At 37.4% G+C, this 24,204-nt stretch overlaps 1 protein-coding gene across 1 annotated transcript in view; it reads right to left on the reverse strand.

The window, feature by feature from the left end:
- The window catches only part of LOC129742580 (optomotor-blind protein-like), a 216,777-nt gene extending 203,777 nt beyond the window's left edge, over positions 1-13,000 (reverse strand). The window contains exons 1-3 of the mRNA XM_055734497.1: positions 12,996-13,000; positions 12,834-12,947; positions 10,752-10,905 (exon numbers count right to left, since the gene is read on the reverse strand). Coding sequence (XP_055590472.1) covers positions 10,752-10,905; positions 12,834-12,947; positions 12,996-13,000 — 273 coding nt within the window. The remainder of the gene's footprint in view (positions 1-10,751; positions 10,906-12,833; positions 12,948-12,995) is intronic.
- Positions 13,001-24,204: the final 11,204 nt, after the last annotated feature.

The following is a 24,204-nucleotide window of genomic DNA, read 5'->3' on the forward strand; positions in this document are numbered from 1 at the left end:
AAATCAACCGGTCAATGAAATTTATATCACAAACAGTGTAAAATTATATCTGTTTGATTTAAAATTGAATGCAAATATTTAAATTGTGCCTTTTTATATTTCAAGTTAGTTTGCGCGTCGGGCACAAAGTAAACAAGTCGGAAAATTATTCGGAAACGAGTCATTCAAAGGCGTAGCTACAGGAGCACTTTAAGAGTCTTTAAAGTAGTAAGTTTATGAGACGTGAAATAAAGAATATGGTTGAAACTGATAAGTTTTCTCTCCATTACAGCAAGGTCAGATTTTTCGCAGCGGCTGATATCCGGCCAGTGATTATCCGGAGAAACTTTTGTCAGAACAATTCAAGTGTGCAGGATGCTGACCGAAAAATTATGATTTCCGGAACCATTCGAGGATGCTGATCATGCTGATTCGAAAAACATCCCCGTGTTGGGATTCATAGGATGCAACAACAATATCAGCCTGACGCTTTCCGAATGGTTTTTTTATGTTCAGTTTTGGAAATAAATGTGAATTAAAAAGGATACATGCGGCGTATTTATTCAAGACACAAGCAAAAACCTTAATATTTAGAAAAAATATCAATATTTACGATAATAAATTTTAAAATTTACATCCCTGTGTATTTTTACACGACGGCTTTTGTGATCCAATCTCGTGCATTGATTTCGATCTAAATTTACACGCCTCAAAAATTACATCCTCGAAAAAAATACACCGTGATAGAATTTTACATCAAAATCGATGTTCCGTTTTCGTGCATCGTTTTCGATCTAAATTTACACGAATTTTTCTTGCTGTGTAGGAGGACATTCCGAGGAACACTCAAAGTTTTCCGGTTGATTTTTGTGCCGGTTTGTTTTGAAAGATTTCGATTGCCAAGTTCAATGGAGGAAAGTGATTTGAAGAGTGTTTGCCCAAGAGCAAACCAGCAAACAGCTGGGTGCAAGGAAATATTTATCGTTTTCTACTGGCGTTTTGTCAGAAGCGAAATATCGTGCACTGTCAAAGCCGCCGTCATAATCGGCCATCAACTGGTGGCGTGGACATTTGTTTCGGCTCCTGTAAAGGTGTTACTTTGGCGGATAATTAAGTGGAGGCGCTATTTCGAGGTTTCTCGTCGCGTTTGATATGGCCATCGCATGTCTAGCGGCCACCAAAAAACGGTGTTCGCGCCTATGGCCGCTTTTATTATTTCGATTTACCAACACGCGCGCCCCGGACCTAATTAGATCGTCGAGGTGTGATAACAATTTCATGGCAAAACAAAATGGCTACCGGTAGCGGTTTAACTGGCAGCAATCGTTCAAAGACGCACGAATTATACGATGAAGAGGATGAGGAAGAGGGGAAAGAAAAACGAGGCTAAAACCTGTCCTGCCATCTATCCGACACGCTCTGATCGATGGCTTGTCTCAGACGAATGGGCTCTCTGCTGGGATAGCGCCAACGAAAGGTGTTTGCGGCGAATCGCTTTCGCAATGAACATCATCTAATGAAATAATTTACAACTGGAAACAGATCAATCAAAATCGTAGCAGCCCGCGCCGCGGCGTATAGTCGATAAAGAAGTCACTCAACCAAAACGGACAGTCGACAGTTAGTTGGTATGCACGGTGGGTACTTGAAATGTGATCCCTCAGCGCGCAATCTTTGGCTTAAACGCGGTCAGAAAATAATAACACTAATAACAGTCCATAATCACACCGTCCAGTGTTGGTGTGGTTCCAGAGAGATATTGCCGTCGTCAATCGAGAGCAGCAGCAGCAGCAGGTTGGATCAGGATCTGCTCGGAATCCAGATTTGTATAACACGGCGGCCGGCCGACAAAAGCGTACGAAAATCGCACTACGCGACCTGCTCTGAATATTTATCGAGGTTTCCCTCATCCTTCCAAACTTACCCAACAAAAAACTAACTCATGGCGACAAAAAACACATCCGAGAGGTATCGAAAATTAACTCGTTCAGCAATACCTGGGAGCCAGGGCCAGGTAACTGTGAGCAGAGCGCGCGCAGGCGGTGATTGCCGGCAAATTTGCCTCTGTTCTTCCAGCCCGATGACATCGTTACAGAAATTCGAATTAGCTCCGATGTCACTTACGGACGCGACGAAGTGTTAACTTTTGCCAAAGAACCGAATCAAAGCGGCGGCGTCCGTCGTCAGGCGGCTACGTTTAAGGCCTTCGATCACTCTCTCGGCTTATTCTTTTAGGCATAACTCCGATTCGGGTGGTCGACCGTCTTTCGTTGTTCTTCCTTCTCGAGCGTTTAGCATTCCTTGCGGGAACACTACAATGTGTGGTTAATCAACCTGGCAACGGAACACAAGCTTGCACTTTCAACTCCGGAAGCAATGTCCAATCTCAACCTTTCCCGCAATTCATACGTCTAAAATTAGCTTCATTGTACCCAATTTGTGGCGAAACGTCTTGCATGGAATATCTAATGAACTCGTTTACCCAAACAAAAAAGTCATCCTCCTATCCTTTTCTCCAGGCCTAGGCCTCTCCAGTCGGAAATCTAAATCGAACCGAGATTGTCTTCGGGATCCAACTTCTTCTCGTTGCTCGCTTCGCTGCCGATAGAGAGGAGACAACGCTGTCCTCTACCCTCAACTACCGACCGACCGCCGACCGACACCGCCTGCTTTGATGTCAACCACTGGTCCGTATGGCTCGGTTAGATTGGCTTTCCTCGTCGTTTCTGTCCGTTCTTTCTCCGTATGGAGAATCTCCCACACAGATGCCAGTTTATTTTCTGTTTCCGGAAAACCTTTCATGTGTGTCCCCACGGATGATCCAACCCGAGTCCAGGGGTCAACCCGTTTCTCGAAGCTGAAAATTTGAAAATTCTGATTCTGCTGAGTTTGTTGTTATTGCCCATATCACAAAACCAAAGGTGCCGGTGAAGATGATGCTGTCCAATTTTCTTGTAGGTGGAGAGTTTCCTCAAGGGTGCCAACTAAACGCTTGACTGATTGCTCGCTTTTTCGATGTTCCGATCGGTTTCCGGAACGAGTTAAACCCCCACACACATCACCGTCTCCTAATTTTCAAACCAATTTTCTATCAACCAACCAGTTAGTCATCAGTCAGTCAGTGTGAGTGTATGGTTGGGTTCGATAAAAATAAGATTTGAACCGTCGTCGTCGTCGTCGTCGCCTCGGTCGTTGGTTCTTTTGGGATTTTGGGACAGTCCCTTCCCATTTTCTGCGGGAAATTCTGCCACATGAAAGAGAACTCAACACACGTCCTCCTGTTGTGTGACCCATGCGTTTGCTTTGGTGTACGTTCGAAGGGTTCTTGGATGGACAAGTTTCCAAGAGAGAGAGTTATGGTGGAAAACTACTCCAGAAATCTGGTCAAAGAATGCCATGAAGGTTCGTCTCGGTGGACTGAACTGGTGATAAGAGAGCATTGTGAGTCCATGTATGTGTTTATGGTGAATATTTAATCTTGGAATGCTTTGATTAACGATACGCTTGATGTAACTTTTTCCTCAAGTAGGAGATCTATTCCCCCGGAAAGACAATTGTGCCGGAACTGGGGCATCACAAAATGGTCAAAATCCATCAAACTTACACATTCCAATTGCATTTCGGATCTTTTTTGGGCTAATTTTGGGTTAAATTTGTTCAATGGGAAACACCCCAAGTTTTCAGAGCAACGATAAGGGCGCTAAAAGAAAGTTTGAAAAGCCTTAACTAATTCTTAACTATTCTCTTCAGAATCCTTTATCAGTGACTCCAAAAAATATTGAATATTGTTTTTCTTATAACGAAAATATATTGTTTCTTAATATATTTTCATTAAAAGAAAATCAATATTCAATATTTTTTTAGTCACTGATAGAGGATTCTGAAGAGAATAGTAAAGAACACGTTAAGGCTTTTTAAACTCCATAAAATTTATGAACTTTATGAATATAAGATTCAAAATTCTGAATTTTTAAACTAGAGTTGAACTTTGACATTTGTACTTAACTATTTTTATCGATTCGTTTTTCTTAATCTGAATATTGAATCTGAATTCTAAATCTGAATTCTGAATCTGAATTCTAAATCTGAATTCTGAATCTGAATTCTGAATCTGAATTCTGAATCTGAATTCTGAATCTGAATTCTGAATCTGAATTCTGAATCTGAATTCTGAATCTGAATTCTGAATCTGAATTCTGAATCTGAATTCTGAATCTGAATTCTGAATCTGAATTCTGAATCTGAATTCTGAATCTGAATTCTGAATCTGAATTCTGAATCTGAATTCTGAATCTGAATTCTGAATCTGAATTCTGAATCTGAATTCTGAATCTGAATTCTGAATCTGAATTCTGAATCTGAATTCTGAATCTGAATTCTGAATCTGAATTCTGAATCTGAATTCTGAATCTGAATTCTGAATCTGAATTCTGAATCTGAATTCTGAATCTGAATTCTGAATCTGAATTCTGAATCTGAACTCTGAATCTGAACTCTGAATCTGAATTCTGAATCTGAATTCTGAATCTGAATTCTGAATCTGAATTCTGAATCTGAATTCTGAATCTGAATTCTGAATCTGAATTCTGAATCTGAATTCTGAATCTGAATTCTGAATCTGAATTCTGAATCTGAATTCTGAATCTGAATTCTGAATCTGAATTCTGAATCTGAATTCTGAATCTGAATTCTGAATCTGAATTCTGAATCTGAATTCTGAATCTGAATTCTGAATCTGAATTCTGAATCTGAATTCTGAATCTGAATTCTGAATCTGAATTCTGAATCTGAATTCTGAATCTGAATTCTGAATCTGAATTCTGAATCTGAATTCTGAATCTGAATTCTGAATCTGAATTCTGAATCTGAATTCTGAATCTGAATTCTGAATTCTGAATCTGAATTCTGAATCTGAATTCTGAATATGAATTCTGAATCTGAATTCTGAATCTGAATTCTGAATCTGAATTCTGAATCTGAATTCTGAATCTGAATTCTAAATCTGAATTCTGAATCTGAATTCTGAATTCTGAATCTGAATTCTGAATTCTGAATCTGAATTCTGAATCTGAATTCTGAATCTGAATTCTGAATCTGAATTCTGAATCTGAATTCTGAATCTGAATTCTGAATCTGAATTCTGAATCTGAATTCTGAATCTGAATTCTGAATCTGAATTCTGAATCTGAATTCTGAATCTGAATTCTGAATCTGAATTCTGAATCTGAATTCTGATTCTGAATTCTGAATCTGAATTCTGAATCTGAATTCTGAATCTGAATTCTGAATCTGAATTCTGAATCTGAATTCTGAATCTGAATTCTGAATCTGAATTCTGAATCTGAATTCTGAATCTGAATTCTGAATCTGAATTCTGAATCTGAATTCTGAATCTGAATTCTGAATCTGAATTCTGAATCTGAATTCTGAATCTGAATTCTGAATCTGAATTCTGAATCTGAATTCTGAATCTGAATTCTGAATCTGAATTCTGAATCTGAATTCTGAATCTGAATTCTGAATCTGAATTCTGAATCTGAATTCTGAATCTGAATTCTGAATCTGAATTCTGAATCTGAATTCTGAATCTGAATTCTGAATCTGAATTCTGAATCTGAATTCTGAATCTGAATTCTGAATCTGAATTCTGAATCTGAATTCTGAATCTGAATTCTGAATCTGAATTCTGAATCTGAATTCTGAATCTGAATTCTGAATCTGAATTCTGAATCTGAATTCTGAATCTGAATTCTGAATCTGAATTCTGAATCTGAATTCTGAATCTGAATTCTGAATCTGAATTCTGAATCTGAATTCTGAATCTGAATTCTGAATCTGAATTCTGAATCTGAATTCTGAATCTGAATTCTGAATCTGAATTCTGAATCTGAATTCTGAATCTGAATTCTGAATCTGAATTCTGAATCTGAATTCTGAATCTGAATTCTGAATCTGAATTCTGAATCTGAATTCTGAATCTGAATTCTGAATCTGAATTCTGAATCTGAATTCTGAATCTGAATTCTGAATCTGAATTCTGAATCTGAATTCTGAATCTGAATTCTGAATTTGAATTCTGAATTTGAATTCTGAATCTGAATTCTGAATCTGAATTCTGAATCTGAATTCTGAATCTGAATTCTGAATCTGAATTCTGAATCTGAATTCTGAATCTGAATTCTGAATCTGAATTCTGAATCTGAATTCTGAATCTGAATTCTGAATCTGACTTCTGAATCTGAATTCTGAATCTGAATTCTGAATCTGAATTCTGAATCTGAATTCTGAATCTGAGTTCTGAATCTGAATTCTGAATCTGAATTCTGAATCTGAATTCTGAATCTGAATCTGAATTCTGAATCTGAATTCTGAATCTGAATTCTGAATCTGAATTCTGAATCTGAATTCTGAATCTGAATTCTGAATCTGAATTCTGAATCTGAATTCTGAATCTGAATTCTGAATCTGAATTCTGAATCTGAATTCTGAATCTGAATTCTGAATCTGAATTCTGAATCTGAATTCTGAATCTGAATTCTGAATCTGAATTCTGAATCTGAATTCTGAATCTGAATTCTGAATCTGAATTCTGAATCTGAATTCTGAATCTGAATTCTGAATCTGAATTCTGAATCTGAATTCTGAATCTGAATTCTGAATCTGAATTCTGAATCTGAATTCTGAATCTGAATTCTGAATCTGAATTCTGAATCTGAATTCTGAATCTGAATTCTGAATCTGAATTCTGAATCGGAATCTGAATTCTTTTTTTTTTCTTTTTTTTTTTTGTAGTATTGTTTATTTAGAGAGGGATTAACCTAGTGTTTTCACCCTCTAGTTTAAGTTTACAGTTTTACAATTTTTCAAATATCTTTGAACAATTCACTTAATTTCAGGAATCTAATTAATTTTTCTTCACTTTCTTTGCTATTTTGTAGTATAATCTCTAATCCTCCTTCTGGTAATATATCCTGTCTGAGCTCACAATATTTTCGACATTCTGTTAGAAGATGTTTCACTGTAATCTGAATTTTGAATCTGAATTCTGAATCTGAATTCTGAATCTGTATTCTGAATCTGAATTCTGAATCTGAATTTTGAATCTGAATTCTGAATCTGAATTCTGAATCTGTATTCTGAATCTGTATTATGAATCTGAATTCTGAAACTCAATCTGAATTGCTTCTCTACACACATCATCTAATTTTGAGCAATCTGGTTGTACTGTGGGTCACAGAGAGAACAACAAAGCCTTGGAATCTCTAAACATAGCTATGTAACTTTTTATCATATCCGATTTAAAACAACTTCAAGTAACCATTTTTACGATCGTTTCCTCCAAATAAGAAATTCGTAGTAATTCGCGATCCGCAGTAACATTGTGAACGAACGACTTGAGCTATCATTTCTAGCGTGATTTTATGCTATTTCCTACATAATTTAAGATACAATGATTGGACAAATAAGACTGTGCGACGATATTTCACCGCTGATGTGACAATTTTTGTTATTGGATGATATCTGGGTGTCTATTTGGAGAATATAAATTTCATATGGAGAAGGTGAAAATGACCTGAAGGTTCAAAAAAGGTCAAAACCCAATTAGAAAATTAGAAAATATTGCCAAATATCACCACTCAGACAAGTTCAGACAAATTGGACCAAGTTTAACCTGAGTAGATGATCTTAATTCTGTAAGTCCAATGTTCCTGGTTTAAAAATTTATAAGTTAAGTTTTTTTTAATTTGCTACGAACACATTTCTTACTAAGTTAGTGTATAATTATAAAACTTTAACGTGAATTTTTGAAAAGAAAACAGTTTACTGCCTCTTTAAAGTCATATTAAACACTTTTCCAGAAGAATTAAAATTGGGTTCACCAACGTTCTGAGGATATAAATTTTAAATTTGTCTTAGACCGATCAGATTTCGAACAGTTTTTGGATAGTAAAGTCACTTGAAAAGGATTTCAAAAGCGCCGAACAAACTACACCATAAATAAATTTCTAAAAGACTGATGTAGAATTAGAACATCGCAAAAACCTTTCAAAAAAGATTATTGCCGAAGGCAATGAAGATATTGCCCAAAGATAGCATCAACTGATTGAAATCGGCTGCAGCCGGTTGCAAAGCTTTTTCGGCGTTGAAATTCCTAAACGGATTAGAAGGATCCCTGCCGAATGCCCTTCAAAACGCCGGCTGCCAATGATCTTGGCCTGCTCGCCGCAGCCGCAAAGGGCAAAAGGTTGCTTTCCAAGCTAGCTTAAGGGAAACGAAGAGATCGGTTTCATTGATCGTTTTGTTGAAATATTTCACCGACATCGTTTCCTAGTGTGGGGTGAAACATTTCACCGAGCAACGATCATCACCGTCCAAATTGGGAAGATAAATCCTGCGCCCAAGTCGAGTGCCTTCCAACAATGGGATCAACGTCCAAATAATATTCCTAATTTTCTAAAATACATCCATTGTTGTTGGGACGTTTACAACATTCAACCGACCGACCTTTTCTTTCTTTGGGCTCTTTCGCTCCATTATATCTAGATCCTTCTTTTTTGTTCGGGGGCTTGTTGTCAGAGAATTTCGAGCGATTATTGTGAAGTGGGCTAGAAAAAGGATCCGTCTGATCCTGGTCGGGGGATTCGGACGGACGAAAGGAAGTGAGGCAGTGTAAACCGAAAAATCGAATCTAAAGAGATAAAAAGATATCCAGTTTTTCTAACTGCTACCGGTACTTCTGCTGCTGATTCCACCGGCTGGTTTCTGCTGCTGAAGGCTCTCCTGTATTATTGTTATCCTTATATTGTGGATTTGTACGGTCCCATTCAAGGTGTTCTCGCAGGACACTGCTTCTGAAAGAAAAACGAAGAGATCGGAGGACGAAGGCAAACTACGTTTGATGATGTCTTTTTCTTGGCGGTGGCGCAGTGTGTCCTCGACATTGGGAACAGCTTCGAAATGAGTGTAGATCATTATCCGGCAATTTTTTCGGGACCGAAGAAACGTTTAAGGGAAACCCGCAAATGTCACCCGTCCTCATCTCGATTTCTTCGGTTTCGTCATCAGTGAAGCGTGGAGGGCCTCTATCTATCTGTGATCCCTTTTTCTTCGGGAAGCGCGCGCGTTCTGTCTGATGCGGGTTACGTGTCTTTTTTTTGCTGTGTCTGTCTTCTCTTTTCAGAAGTGTTCATCACATTGGCTTACAAGTAGTTAATGGGTTGTAGTAGGGAGTAATTTTTCGTTGTTGGAACATCGGCTATTATCTAGATTTAACCAATCGTTTCGATTGGTGTCGCATTTCGACTGCGTTTTGTTCATTCAATTTGTTCATAGATTGTAATTTTTATTATATTTTGGCTCCGTTGCGCAACTGTTGCTTGCTGCAGCTGATGCCTAATCCGACACTCAAAACTCGAAAGGCCAAGGATCACTTTCAAACACAACCGATCCATGTGTTGACCGAATAACCAATTCAACTCCCTGGGTGTTTTCCAACCGAAAATAATACAAACAACCCATTGGCAATAAATCACCATTTGAGCAACATTTGGTCGTTATCAAACAGATTTCCGAATCGCAGCCAACAAGCGGCTTCCGAATCATTTTCGTCTCTTGATTTGCGTGTAAACAATCAAATAAACGTCGAAACAAAAACAAGAAGCACTTGCCTTATCAACATCCATTATGTCGGACGCTTGTATTAATTACGATCCCGCGGCGTTTTTCTTTGGTGTTTCGATCGCCACTACGCTACTCACGGGTGCCTCTTAAAGCGCTTTAATGGACCACCGAAGATCTCCTCTGTCTCCGCTCGAAAAACACATATAATCACAATCTCTCTCTGCCTCCATCATCTGTTTCTTCTCAGGTCTTCCTCTAGCTTTCATGTCACTTTAGCCTGCTTTATTTACAGTAAACACAATTAAGCGCAAGTCAAGTAAGTCTGTCGGTAGCTTTTGTCACCACATTATACCAATAATAGATTTGTTTGCGGACGACCCGCCAATCGCTTCCAGTGCGCCGCGTCGCCTCAACTCAGCAACTCAACCAGAGTGCGATCGCGTTTTAGCAGCAGCCGGTTAAGCTCGGTAAACGCGCGTTTGACAAGTAGGTAATCGTTTAATCGTACCGAGTTGTCAGCGTTACCAGTTTGTCTGCAGCCAACAAACAGTCCAATCACTCAGCAGACACCGCGAACCGTGTTATCAGCCTCGATCTCTTGGTGTCATCTCCCTGGCTAAGAGAGCTTGGAAAGCCAACGAACGTTTCCATTTCCATTGGATCAAAGGAGCCGACGCCGAGGGTAGCAGCCTACTGATCTATTGACAGCTTCCAGCTGTGGGAACCCACCGACCGATGATGGCCTCTTTTCAACGCTCATCGAAGACCAAACCCAAGGCCTACTATGTACATTCGGGATGACAACCTCAAGCGCTAATGCCTATAAACGCTTCCTCCGAGAGATTATTTAATAGAGGCAAATATTACCCTCCGAATCCGTGTTTAATCTTCTGTTTTGCTTCCCAGCCTATCGACCGATGTATGGATACCGCGCGAACGAGTTTGCTCAATCGAATGACCGAAATCGAATACTTTGTTTGCTTCTCCGGCCGGACTAGAAAAACGGGACCAGAAGAAGGCTCTGGAGGGGGGGCAACAACTTGCCATTCGATTAGATCTGGATTCAGGTTGCTAACCATGTTGTGGATACGTTCCAGTTTAACCGATCAAACATAACATTGAGAGGAGAAAAAATACGAGTCGGTACTTACAAATCCATGCTTATCACTAATGTTGTTGGTCAGTTTCAGCTTGTGAAACGACACCACTTTCTGCATCCACTGCTCGCCCGTCGATGGCGAATCCGGATGGATGTACATCCGTTTCGGCATCTCCGGGTCCGCCTTGCCCGCGATCATCCATCGACTGGAAAAGACGAAAAAATAAAAATATTACAATTACATTCTCATCGACTTTGAAGGATCTATGCCTTAATGTATGAAATTTTTCTTGAAGATGGTAAAAGCTATTATCGAAACGTAGAAATTGATACCGTTCCTTCTTCTGATCCAAAATTGTGATTCTTAAATGAAATTCTGATTCTTGCTTCTCATTCTAAATTCTGATTCTGAATTCTTAATCTAAATTTGAATGACATAGATTTTAAATTCCACTTTTGAATTCTACTTCTGAATTCTGCTTCTGAAATTTATTCTGAATTCTGATTCGGAGTTCTGATTCTGAGTTCTGAATCTGAATTCTGATTTTGATTGTGAATTCTGAATTCTCATTCTGAATTTTGAATTTTGATTCTGAATTCTGATTCTGAATTCTGATTCTGTATTCTGAATCTGTATTCTAAATCTGAATTTTGATTCTGAATTCTGATTCTGAATTCTGATTTTGAATTCTGATTCTGAATTCTGATTCTGAATTCTGATTCTGAATTCTGATTCCGAATTCTGATTCTGAATTCTGAATCTGAATTCTGATTCTGAGTTCTGATTCTGAATTCTGATTCTGAGTTCTGATTCTGAATTCTGAATTTGAATTCAGATTCTGAATTCTGATTCTGATTCTGAATTCTAAATCTGAATTCTGATTCTGAATTCTGATTCTGAATTCTGATTCTGAATTCTGATTCTGAATTCTGAATTCTGAATTCTGAATTCTGAATTCTGAATTCTGAATTCTGAATTCTGAATTCTGAATTCTGAATTCTGAATTCTGAATTCTGAATTCTGAATTCTGAATTCTGAATTCTGAATTCTGAATTCTGAATTCTGAATTCTGAATTCTGAATTCTGAATTCTGAATTCTGAATTCTGAATTCTGAATTCTGAATTCTGATTCTGAATTCTGATTCTGAATTCTGATTCTGAATTCTGATTCTTAATTCTGATTCTTAATTCTGATTCTGAATTCTGATTCTGATTCTGATTCTGAATTCTGATTCTTGATTCTGATTCTGAATTCTGAATCCTGCTTCTGAATTCTGATTCTGAATTCTTTTTCTTTATGAATGGAACGACTGTTTTGATTGATTTTTGTAAAGGATTTTTAATGGCTATCAATTCCGGATTTTTAAGTTCACAGTGCAAAAAAAAGTAAAACACCCAATATTCAACAGACAAACGTATATTCTATGAAAATTCGTCAACAGTAAGTCTCACAAATCTTTAAAATACAAAAAAACACAAAATCATAACCAACATAATCCAACACAGAAACCCAATGACAGCAGTTGAAGATAAGCCGAATCAAACTTAATAAGAAAACGACACTCCATTGGTAAGAGTCAACAAAATTTGAAATCGATTTTCACTAAATTAGCCATCAATTTTAGCCCCTGATGAAGATCCAATAATGATCGAAACGTTGAAAAATCCGAGACTGATAGCCGTTAAAAATCCTTAAAAAGAATTCTGATTCTGAAATTGATTCGGAATCTTCTGAATTCTGATTCTAAATTTGGATTCTGAATTCCGAATCTGATTCTAAAAACTGAATCTGAATTCTGATTCTGCATTCTGATTCTGAATTCTGATTGAAATTTGGTTACAAATTGTGATTCAAGAATTTTCTTATATCTTCTTTTCTACTAGTTGAATTTTAATTTGGTAGATTTTTGGTTAGGGTTCGAGAATGCTATTGGCATAAACCTTCAAATTTTAAGCTTATAAGGGAACAGGAGAGTCAACGCTAACTTTGATCCTTTTAATGTATGCTTTGATTTAAAAAAAAGTGTCATCTTCTGAATGTTTTGAATGACGTCCAACAAGTATTTTTTAATCTATTGTCCAAAATTCTTTGTATTGAATTATCTAGAAAAAAAACACTGTTGGTTATCTTACCTATTATGGAATTTGTACCGGTAGTCGTCCGACGCCACGATATCCAACAACAGAATGTACTTTGCTTTTGCATCTAGTCCCGACACTCGAAATTTCATTTGTGGAAACATTTGTCTGTAAAGAAAAAAGAAAGTTGAAGACCGAGGTTAGTTATCAATAAACGACATTTTATATGTTAAAAAAAGTTTCATTCTAGGTTATGATTATATTTATTTTTCTGTTTGTATACGAATAAGGTTGTTAACCTCTCAACTCTTATTTGGGACTCCTATCAGCGGTTCTAGTGTCAGAAGTAATAAATCTCGCAGAATTAGAAAACACAAGGAAAAATGGAAACACTGATGCTTTCAGTAGCAAAATAAAAAGCAAATAAAGCAAAACTCTTACAGATTAAACACTCACGTCAACTAGTACTAATTTTTTTTTTTTTTTTTGAAGTGCTAATCGGCCACTAGATTGATTTGAATGTGAGTGAAACCCAAAATAATGTACAAATTTTTTTTATCAATCTCAAGATTATTTAGTGTCATAGTCAGTGTTGTAAAGAATTGATCAAATGGAAAATTATAAGATTTCCATCACTTTGTACTAAGTAAGTTTTGATAGATCGGTATGTGTGTTGTTTCCCTTTCCTAAGAATAACAACGAGGGACCTCTCGTGCCGATAAGGTTCGTTGAGAGCTCTCCACTTAGCACTATCAACACCTCGAAGCTAGTTGTTAGTTCTAATCTTCTGACAACATCGTAATTCATTCCAAATCAGGGAGCAGCGGGCATTATCTGTTGCTCTCATGAAGCTCATTACTACTCAAGTAATTCGAGAAGGTGCCTGATAATCGAACACAACTGTCCGTAACGATCGTCAAGCAATCTGTGTTGAAGAAAGGTTTATTGCTATCATCTGTACATCCCACGTTCGAGGACTCCGGTCGATTGGTTTGAGTCCGGGCGTTAATCTCCCTCTAAACGGTAGAGATTTGTTTTTAATTTTTTAACACATTTGATGAGTCCGGATCCACGTTGGCGGTGCAAGTTACAACTAAATCTATCGAAGCAGGCGCCTTCAGTCTTTGGGTGTGTGTGGTTTTGGTTTCCTTCTTCAAACAACACTAATGATCGCGTTCGTTTGCCGGCAGAAGTAGGCCAACGAGAAGAGCAGCGGAGGAGCAAAATCAAGTTAATTAATTAACGAACAAACAGGTGAAATGCGTTTTAAAACGGCGGCTAACAATGCGAATTGCACCTCTTCTTTCTGGGGTCGTGTAGTTTTTTTTGTTCATTCCTTCCTTCGGTGTGCAAAAAGTGGTGCCTTCCCTCTTGATTCGCCGTCGTGTGGTGCAGTGCGATCGTTTCTGTTTGTTTCCTTCAACGTATAAAAACAAATATATTCACTGTTCTTTGTTACATTTGCCAAATGAGGCTTTCTCGGAAACTTCCAAAAGAGCTCCGGCGGAATGGCCAGGTGCCGGCACTCGGCAGCCGATGATTCTGTGGTGATGATGTTGTGGATGACGACCAGGCGCCTCTGCTAATGAGGGACCTGACCAAATGTGCGGGGGATGGCTGCAATATGCTATGCATGATGCATGAGAATGCGAGGGTGTTTCGCAATTTGGCCGTACGGTGGCGGCTCAGCTTAAATTGGTGCATTCTTAATCAAATTTTACACTTCGATGCGTCGTCGTCGTCGTCGTGTGGCAGCTCGCTTGGCATTACAGGAGCATCAATTGTTTGTTTAATCTCTCACCAACTGCTGCCCTGGAGCCAAGAAATTGACTGCACTACTGAATAAGTTGCAAGCCTGTTTTGTTGCAAGCCTGATGGCTGTTGGCGTGCACTTTGCAGTAATAATATGTAGTTAATAGTAGGCTTTGGCGGCGGTAGAACAATTCTCTCGCGTCTACAGGTCTCATCTTTCTCAGCACATGCGGGGGATAGCCTACTGGGATGATTGTCTGTCGTGGTGTGTATGTTTAATGCCTACACGATAATGATTGCTGCCTAGCTCGCTAGCCTAGTGTAAACCGAAAAGTGTGATTAATTTGTTTGCGCTAATTGATAATGATTAGCTTATAAGCGACGACGAGACTGACTGATTGCCGGGGCTTGAAGTGGGCTTGTAGCGTCATTTTTCATAGAATATTACACAACTCGAGGAGGCGCCTACTTCGATCAATCTGTTTGTTTTTCATAAAAAAGTATGTATACTTAGTCTGTCATGCTTCACATGAACCAGTTCCATGTCTTTAATGTAACTACAGTCATTTTGAATTAAAAATTATCAACCAGATCCTACTTGTCTTATAACTGCCTTTCTTTGGGGTAGACTATACTTAAAAAATAAACACAGGTATCAATTCCAACCTCTTGGAACCCCTTTTCTAATATGTGACCGATGGTGTGCAAAATTTTTAAACGTTGAAAAGCAATCAGAATGCCATAAACCGAGAATCAGTCTAAACATTATATTGAAATTGATAACTATGCCTTCTGCCTGATGGAACTGCGTGTATGAGTCAGAACAAGACAACCATATTTATGGTTGATTTTACGCGAATTTTTAAAATGTTATCATATATTGTTCTCCATACATTTCGCAAATTGAAAATTCGATAAGGTCGCGTTTAGGGGCCGTCCATAAATGATGTCACGCGTTAGGGGGGGAGAGGGGGTTTCGATTTTTGTGACAATTTGTGACATGGGGGGGAGGGGGGTGGGGGTAAGCTTGAGCGTGACATCACTTATCATTATAAAAAAAAACAGCAAAACAATAACAAATAATTTTATCCTAAGCTCAATAAAACTATACTTGCAACATTCATTTAATGAATAATGATACTCACGTAGGGGAGAGGCGGGCTTTACGCGCATATTAAGGAAAGCACTCATTTTCTCCCATATTCCGAAAGATAGAAGTCTGAAAACTATATACGCATGAGCGGACATCTGTTTTATATACGTTAGAGCAATTTTTCTTTTCAAATCTCTTACAGTTTTTGTGAAAATAATTTTATAATATAAGAAGTCAAAATAGCCGGTTTCCGAAACTGATGGGCTAAATGCGCTTATTTATGTTTTTAGCTATATTATATTTACACTTGCAATATTTTCATATTCTTTAATTGAAAATAGTAGAAACAGATGTTAAGCATACGTCAAGGCTGAAATTTTAGTGAAATTTTTTACATCACCAGTTCTTTTGCATGAAACATAGTTAGGTATGTCATATGGCAATATTTCATGGTAATATTTTGTGCATATCGTATTTTTAATGGATCAGTATGAAGTTCTTCTTTTTTCGCTGTAAGATCGTGATTTGAGCGTAGATTTAATGTTTAAATGAAAAATAGTAAAAAATTTATAAGACTAATCTTTTTTCTTGATATGGGCATTTAACCTGCCTTGATATGGGCATTCAGAACCTGTCTCTTATTCTAATATCTTATCATGTACAACTTTGCCAAAAGCATCAATTTGTTGAATATCCGATTTTCAGATGAATAAGAAAGAAAAACCAATAAAACCTTTATTCACAGAATCTGCACGCACGATAATTAAAGTTCAATATATTCTAACAAAACTGACAAAAATCTTGTTTTAATTTATAAATTTTTTTCAACTTTATATAACAATTTAATTTTTTCATGCCAAGTGTTAAAAGCGTATTACCCTCAAAGTGCACTGATTAGATTTGATGAATCTCCAGCCATATCGTCTATCGGGTGTATGCGCATATTACCCAACATGCGCATTTAGGAACACTTCCCCCTAATCACTTTTGGTAAATTTTATTAGCATAAGAAAGTTCACAAGAACACTATCACTGCAACACTCAGGAAAGTCCTTCCCAATTGTGGCAAAACGTGAACAGGATTGCTTGGCTATTCTAACCTGTGGAGAAGATTTGGATTGCGAATGGATTGGAGAAGAGGAACTAGATTTGGATGGTTGGATAGACTAGATTTGGTCATTGATATGGAAAGTCATCAACACAATTTTTGGACTCATGATTGAAATGTGTTTTAAGCAATGATTGAAGCTTGTTAAAAGTTGTTAACCTTTTTTTCAATTCTTTGAATAAATCTGATGAATTAAAAAAAAAGCAATATTTTTAATCAAATTTTTAGGAGTTGAAAACTTTACTTCCGCGGGAGGGGACACTTTCAATATTTCTTAAATTACTATGTTTTGCACTTATCTAATGATGAGAATATGTTTGCCTAAATTTAACAACACTTTCGAAACCCTTTGTTTATTAACATCATGCAAGGTCTCATGATAGTAAACAAAACAAAAAAAAATTAGGATCCATTATTTGATGTACTTTTTTCTACTCAAAAAATAATTCATAACTCGCAACATTTCCGAAAACTTCAACCGTTTTGAAAGGTGGAGTGTTTATTAGGCTTCTCTTTAACCATCTGGAGGAAAATGAACGGATTTCGGCCAAAGGGCTTGAGCAACAACATAAATTTCTCCATGTATTGCCAATTTTTCATCGTTTTGATCCCTCATATGCTTTCAAAATAGCTTGGCAAGAGCAATTGTCGGTAGAAAAGCACAGGCCATAAAAACTGTAAAAACAGAATCCCCGGTTAAGAAAGCGCATCTAAAATACAGAATTTTAATTAAATAACGTTCTCAAATACTTCACTCACAAAAATATGTAATTTTACAGCAATTTTACCGGAAAAATGTAGGGGAGAGTGGGGTATCATGGGCCATGGGGAAACGTGGGCCACTTTTAATATCTCAGATTTGTGTTGAGATAAAAATCTCAAACCAACTGTCATCGTCGTCGCTTTGCGTGAGCATATATTCCTATATGTTGTTGACTGAAATACGCATCATATGCTCCTTTTATTTATCAAGCTTAAAAAAGTTAGAAAAATTTACTTACATAATTAAAAAAACACCCGCTAATTTCATCGATGGGGAACCTAAAGTGCATAACAAAAATATGCTCATACGCTTATGATCTTAGTTTTGTCATGATCTTTCACGTGGAAAAGTAATTTTTGATGAAACATCAATAAGTCACTCAAACGCAGCCAATTTGCAAATCATAGATTGTGGGGAATCGTGGGCCACACATCTTGAATCACCTATATTTTTATGTTTTTATACACATTCAGAACTTAAAATACGTTTTACTTATCTGTAAAATTTTCTTATGCCAAATGAAGAGTTATGAAAAATATTTTCTCCAGCCTATATAAGAAAATGTTGCCAAAACGTTCGCGAGCGAGGTTTTGGAATCTTTGCGATCATACACAGCTCTCTTTTTTATTTCATCATCTGAAATTGCTTTAAAATAACGAAATGAATAAGGAAATCACAGTTTTGGGTCAACTCATAAACTTTGCATGTTATTTGGTCAATTTGGATTTGGTGGCCCACGATTCCCCACCGTTTTTCAAAATCCAAAAAATATTGCTTTTTTTCAAATAGTCAGAATTTGGGGAAAATAACTTATTAAATTTTTTAAAAAAATATCTTATGATACCTTGAAAATGTAGAAAACCATACCATTTTTTATTTTCATTTTTTCTTTTAAAATAAAGAAGTTAGGGAACAACGAAAAAAAGTGGCCCATGATTCCCCACTCTCCCATACCTTTTTTAAGCAGTGTCCGTTTTACCCGATCATTTAAGAAAAGTATAATTTGCAAACATGTTTTAGATTAATCTTAAAACAGTCTTGATGGAAAAAAATTACTAATTTCAATGATTCATGCGATAGAAAACAACCTAAATCTGCACCTTATCCACAGAGAACAGACATGCAAGCTAGCCCATGAAACTTGTGTAAAATTTCCAACGATAGTTTTTATAACAATTTTTTTGTTTTTTGGCTGGGCCTTTTCGAAAACTGGCCACTTGAAAATTTGATTTGTAACTTTTGAACGGCGCAATAGATGGCACTATTTCAAGTCAGTTTCTAACGTATTTTTTGAATGTCAGCATTTGAAATTTTACACACTTTTTGGAAGATTTTTTGTTCGAGCTTGTACGTCTGTTCTCTGTGCCTTATCTGCATGAAAAAAGCAATATCTGATTTTCAATTGCGATTCTACCTTAGGGTGTCCGCCTTACCCGACTTTCCAGGTTAAAAAGAAAGTGAAATGTCGGCCGAAGTGTTTTCTAAGATCATCAATGGAATATGTACTCTCCTCTAAACTCTGTCAGGAAACGATCGACGAGCAAGTAGCTTCAACACACATTTACTTAGATATACTTTTAAGGATAGAAAAACAACTTCCAAAAATAGGAACTACGGAAACTAAGTAGATACCATTAACTCTTTGATTCATTACAATATTAACTTTTAAATATCCAGCAATTATTTTTGTACCTATATTCTTATGCTGTTTTGATATACGTTCCATATACATCATAGAATGATCGTATGAAAGTTGATAAGACAGCATTTACCTTCCAAAGTGGAGGCAATATACATATCTCGTGTGAGTTTTCATAACGTCGTATGAAAAAAAAATGTGAACAAACAGTTTTATTACAAAAAAAAAACAAAAGCTGACATAAACTAGTCGCAACTTCTTCCGATTTAGAATATTTGTAGCCTGGACAACATATTCTATATGTGAAGTATCAACTTTAATGTTGTTTTCATAACTTTTGCTGCAGTTTTCTATGAATTCTCAAGATGTTTCATACGACGTAATGAAAGCTCACGCGAGATGTATAAATTTTATTTCTTTCTAAAACGACAAAAACTACACCAATTGGGCGTTATCCGATACCTTATTCGTACCTATCGGTAGAATGCAAGAGAGAGTAAGATTTTGCTCTCATAGCCTTCAAATCGTTTTCAGCGACAATATTTTTCTCTTTTCTCATTGGTCAAAATTACTGAATTCACATATGATTTTTAGCCATCTGGATGCACTGCTGGTTGCAGAGAGAACATGAAGATGATTTTCTCACTTGAAACTCGCGAGCGAAATCATTTCAAAATTTACAAATATGGTGAACTTTCTATCATATCCGAGTTAAACTGACTTCAGACGACATTTTATACGATCTTTTCACTATGCAGTTGGAATTGCGATTCGCAAAACCACCATTGTAAACGACTTAAGTTATCATTTATGATACGAATTCATGTTTGCTGGATACAGGGTATCCAAAAATCGCAATCCTCCGATAGAGTTTGCCAATCAAAACACCCGTGAGAGAGATTTTCATCAACAAACACACTATACTAGCACTTATCAATTTTGTTAACTTCTCTTCTAACGTTAAGGATAAGTTCTCGTTCAAGGACAAGAGAAAATCTCTCACTATTCAGCATGAAGATAAGGGCATGGAGAGTCTTAATGGGCGCAAATAGCTGGAAAAAGCACTCTCCGTGCGTTTGTTTTTTTTTGCTCGAATTCAGTTTTGACGAAAAATATTCTCAGAACTAGAACTGACTGAGAGAAAATAATTTCGAGCAAGTTATCTCGTTCGTCATTGGAAACGGATGAGAAGTCTTCGCGTTCTCATATTTATCGCTAAGTGTTAAACCAGTGATAAATCAGTTATCATTATCAGTTCTGCTGGATTTGCTTCCCTGGCTAGGTACAGCATCCAGCAGAGAAATCAATTTACTATCTGGTGTTATATGCGACAACTTTAACGTTAAATTATCGGCTACTTCAAACCACGTTAATTAAAACTGACTGTGAGAAACAGTTGAGATGTACATACAACGAATTACCATTAAAAATTGGCTTATTTTGATATAGTAATCGTAACCGCACTTTCTAATGTGTAGATCGGTGCCACAGGGTAGCTATCTTGGACCATTCATATTTGGCGGAAATTTTGCACAAAGCTTTTTTTTTATTCAACATAATTTAAGCAGTTCTCTAGGGATTGCAACTCAGCTTCTTGAAAAAAAAAATGGAACTTGATTGCTTTTGACGAGAATCTTTTCGCGTTTGAAAAGCAAGTTACACCTGAAAATGAGTTTAACATTTGTTTATTAAAAATGTGACAATCGCAATAAGGTTTATCCGATGAACTTATCCGTTGAGTCATGTTCCAAATAATTGTTTGACAAACTTGGCCACTATTAGCTCAAACCAGTTTTAGCAACTATCTATGCTGAGCGCTAGCGATGTCCAGTGCGTATAATCCTCTGGAATGCACCCACAGAGGGAATCAGCCATCAGTGGAACTTAATCGGCAGACAGACCGTCGTAAATCAATCGCAGATCCGGTGGAGGCTACTGGGTCAACTGCGTACTAGCTGCCAATGCCTGTGGTGTCTCCATTTCGTCATCGCCAGTGAACTGATATATGCGTGTCATGTGCTGTTTCTGGTTGTCACACAAACTCCAACCGAGGGTCGACATTGTAGTAATGAGTTGTAGAGTTCAGTTTTTTTTTGTTGCTCTCTCTGTGTTCAGTCATAACCGTTTCTGGTCGAAATAATTTTGTTTTCATCTACGGCGAGCCCCAAGCGCAGCGCGTATGTGGCGAGCTGACTTCTCTCCCGATGACGATGGCGTGAGACACGCACAGGCTGGCACCTTTCCTCAACCGTCATCGTCGTTTTACAATCTTCCCTAAAAAGAGTCATAAGCGAAGCGTAAAAATTGGAAATTGTGAGCACGGCCTGACGGGGATGCGGAGAAATTGAGTCGAGCCTCGGTAAAGTTCATGGCTCGTTGTAAATCATTCCCGATGATGAGGTGCCGATTGGATGGGTGTTCAAATCATATGGAGCCCCACAGGGTTGTAGTTTAAAACATAAAACAGACAGAAAAAATTGAGCATCTCAAAATTTTAGAAACAATAATCAAATGTTACAGAATCTTGAGACCTTAATATTTTTTTCTATGTTCCAGCTTATGTTCAAGGGCCTGTTAAATAAGTTTCGAATTTACTTTTAACTACTTAATGATTTTCAATGAGAAAATTCAAATTTCTAGTTATTGTCTATTTCATCATAATAAACACAGTTCTCCAAAACACGAAAAAATGTAAAAAAAAAATCAGGAAAACCGATTGAAATTTGATCCAGGTCAAATGGCATATGTTGCCTCACAAAACAAAACAAAACCAAAAATTGATCCGCTATTTCTTCGCATCGATGCTCAAAGGTTAAACTAAACTATACCGGGAGGGCCCAATCGCTGCGTTCGGACCCCAATCATCAATGAAGGAAGAGACCAAAGGATCAAAGCAAAAAGGAACAGGCAGAACAACCCGAAATTCGGCTCGTTTCTGCTGTTGTTTTTCCATCGCCCCTTTTATGAAACCCCGAAAGTAACAAATTGTGATAAATTATATCTAAATAAATTATTAATATTAACAGTAAATCGGTTGGTAATATGCGTCCGCAATCGGTTGCGTGTGTTTGTTCTGCGCGGAGACGACTACAAAACTGCGTCGACGTTTCCTTGTTCCGTCCGCGTTTCCAGGAGGTCCGTCGTCCTGGACTGGACTGACAAATACCGAAAAAGAAAATCGAACGATACATGAACCAGACCGGAGGGAAGAAAAAAGCAGAGAGCTCACTCAAATAAAAAATGGATAATTTATAATACCCAAATTATGTTATTTGTTTAAGGAATTATTCAAGCTGGCCCTCGACGTCGGGCTTTTTTTTTTTGGAATCTATCCGAGCAATCCGAGTTCGAGTTGTTGTTCGGTCAGGGTCGAACTTTCGGCGGGAAGCGAGCGAGCCTTCCTTCTTCGTTCATCGACAGGCAGGATCTCGAGACTGCGCCGAACGCCAAGGTAAGCTGAAATTAGCTTAGAGGCTTCCACCTTTTGCACCTGTCAGCTGACTCGTCCGTCGTAAAACGGTTCGGGTTGTTTGGGATTTTTAGAGTTTTTTTCCTCCGTTGGTGGCGTCTTGTTTTTTTCTCTTTATTTCCTGGCTCCTTTTTTTCTGATGTGTTTCGTTTATGTTTCGCTCATATCTGGCATCGCAAGTAATCGACTGTTGACAAATGTCAAATTATGGAACTTTAATTGATGTTTCCGAATGTAATAGATACTGGTGAATACTAATTAAATTTTGAACTAATTTATATACATATAATTTTTTATATAATTTTATTTTTTTTATCGGATCTACGAATAATTTTTCAATAAAAGCATCAAAAAAGAAAACATCAGCAAAGTAGGCTCGAGTATGAATATCTTGAAATATAATATGTAAAGGCATCTACAATACTGTTAAAATACCATTAAGACCAAATATTATGCACTGGTGATCCAAATTCTAGTTTTATTTGACAGAATCCTTTATGATTTTGACTACACAAATTAAAGAGGAGTAAGCCATGAGTTTCGGGCAACGCATGCGTTTTTGTTTCGTTCATCAAAAATTCTAATAAAATTAGAGTTAAACAAAAAAAAAGAACTAAACAGAGGAAAACGATCGAATACGTGACCGTTGGAAGTTCCCGGAGTGGTTTGTGGTTTGTTTCAGAATGCTTAAACCTGATTGGAGGAGTGCAGGAATTTTAACGACAGCCGGTCCGGACTAGAGTAAGAGGTTTCTAGTCGAAAGCAACGAAGACTTATTTGTTAAGATCCGACCATTTCTACTATTTTAGACGTTTATGTTGTATAATTTTCTTTAAGGGTGATACGGTCAAAATTTGGTCAATATCAACTTGACGTATTTCTTTCAATTTTGCATTTAAAAATCCTGAACACCCCTCATTTTGAAGGTGTGTGTGTGTGTAGAATGTTGCTTCTATTTTGATTTTGGAATTCACTCTTCAGTTGTCAAAATGCCGTGCAAGGAAGAAGAGCAGCGTATCAAAATTTTTCTCGCGCATCGCGAAAATCCGAGCTACTCGCACGCAAAGCTGGCAAAAGCGATAAAAGTTGCCAAATCAACCGTTCAGAATGGGGGTAGGCTTAATAGCGGCACGTTATCCAAACATAGGGGAAAATTGTGCCTACAAATGTAATTAAAGTGTTTGGGGAACCTTTGTCGACAGACAGGAAGTCTAGATCGGGGGGAAATCGAAAACCAGAAGCCGCTGAGACGACAAAGAGGGTTACCGATTGTTTCAAGCGAAATCCTAACCTCTCTCTCCGAGATGCCGCAAATAAGCTGGGTGTATCGTCTACAACCGTGCATCGAGCCAAAAAACGAGCCGGACTGTCGACTTACAAGAAGGTAATGACTCCAAATCGCGATGATAAACAAAATACGACGGCTAAAGTGCGATCCCGGAGGCTGTACACGACGATGCTGACGAAGTTTGACTGCGTGGTAATGGACGACGAAACCTACGTCAAAGCCGACTACAAGCAGCTTCCGGGACAGGAGTTTTATACGGTAAAAGGAAGGGGAAAGGTAGCAGATATTTTCAAGCACATGGAACTGTCAAAGT

Source organism: Uranotaenia lowii, chromosome 2 (genome assembly GCF_029784155.1).
Source record: "Uranotaenia lowii strain MFRU-FL chromosome 2, ASM2978415v1, whole genome shotgun sequence".
Lineage (NCBI taxonomy): Eukaryota > Metazoa > Arthropoda > Insecta > Diptera > Culicidae > Uranotaenia > Uranotaenia lowii.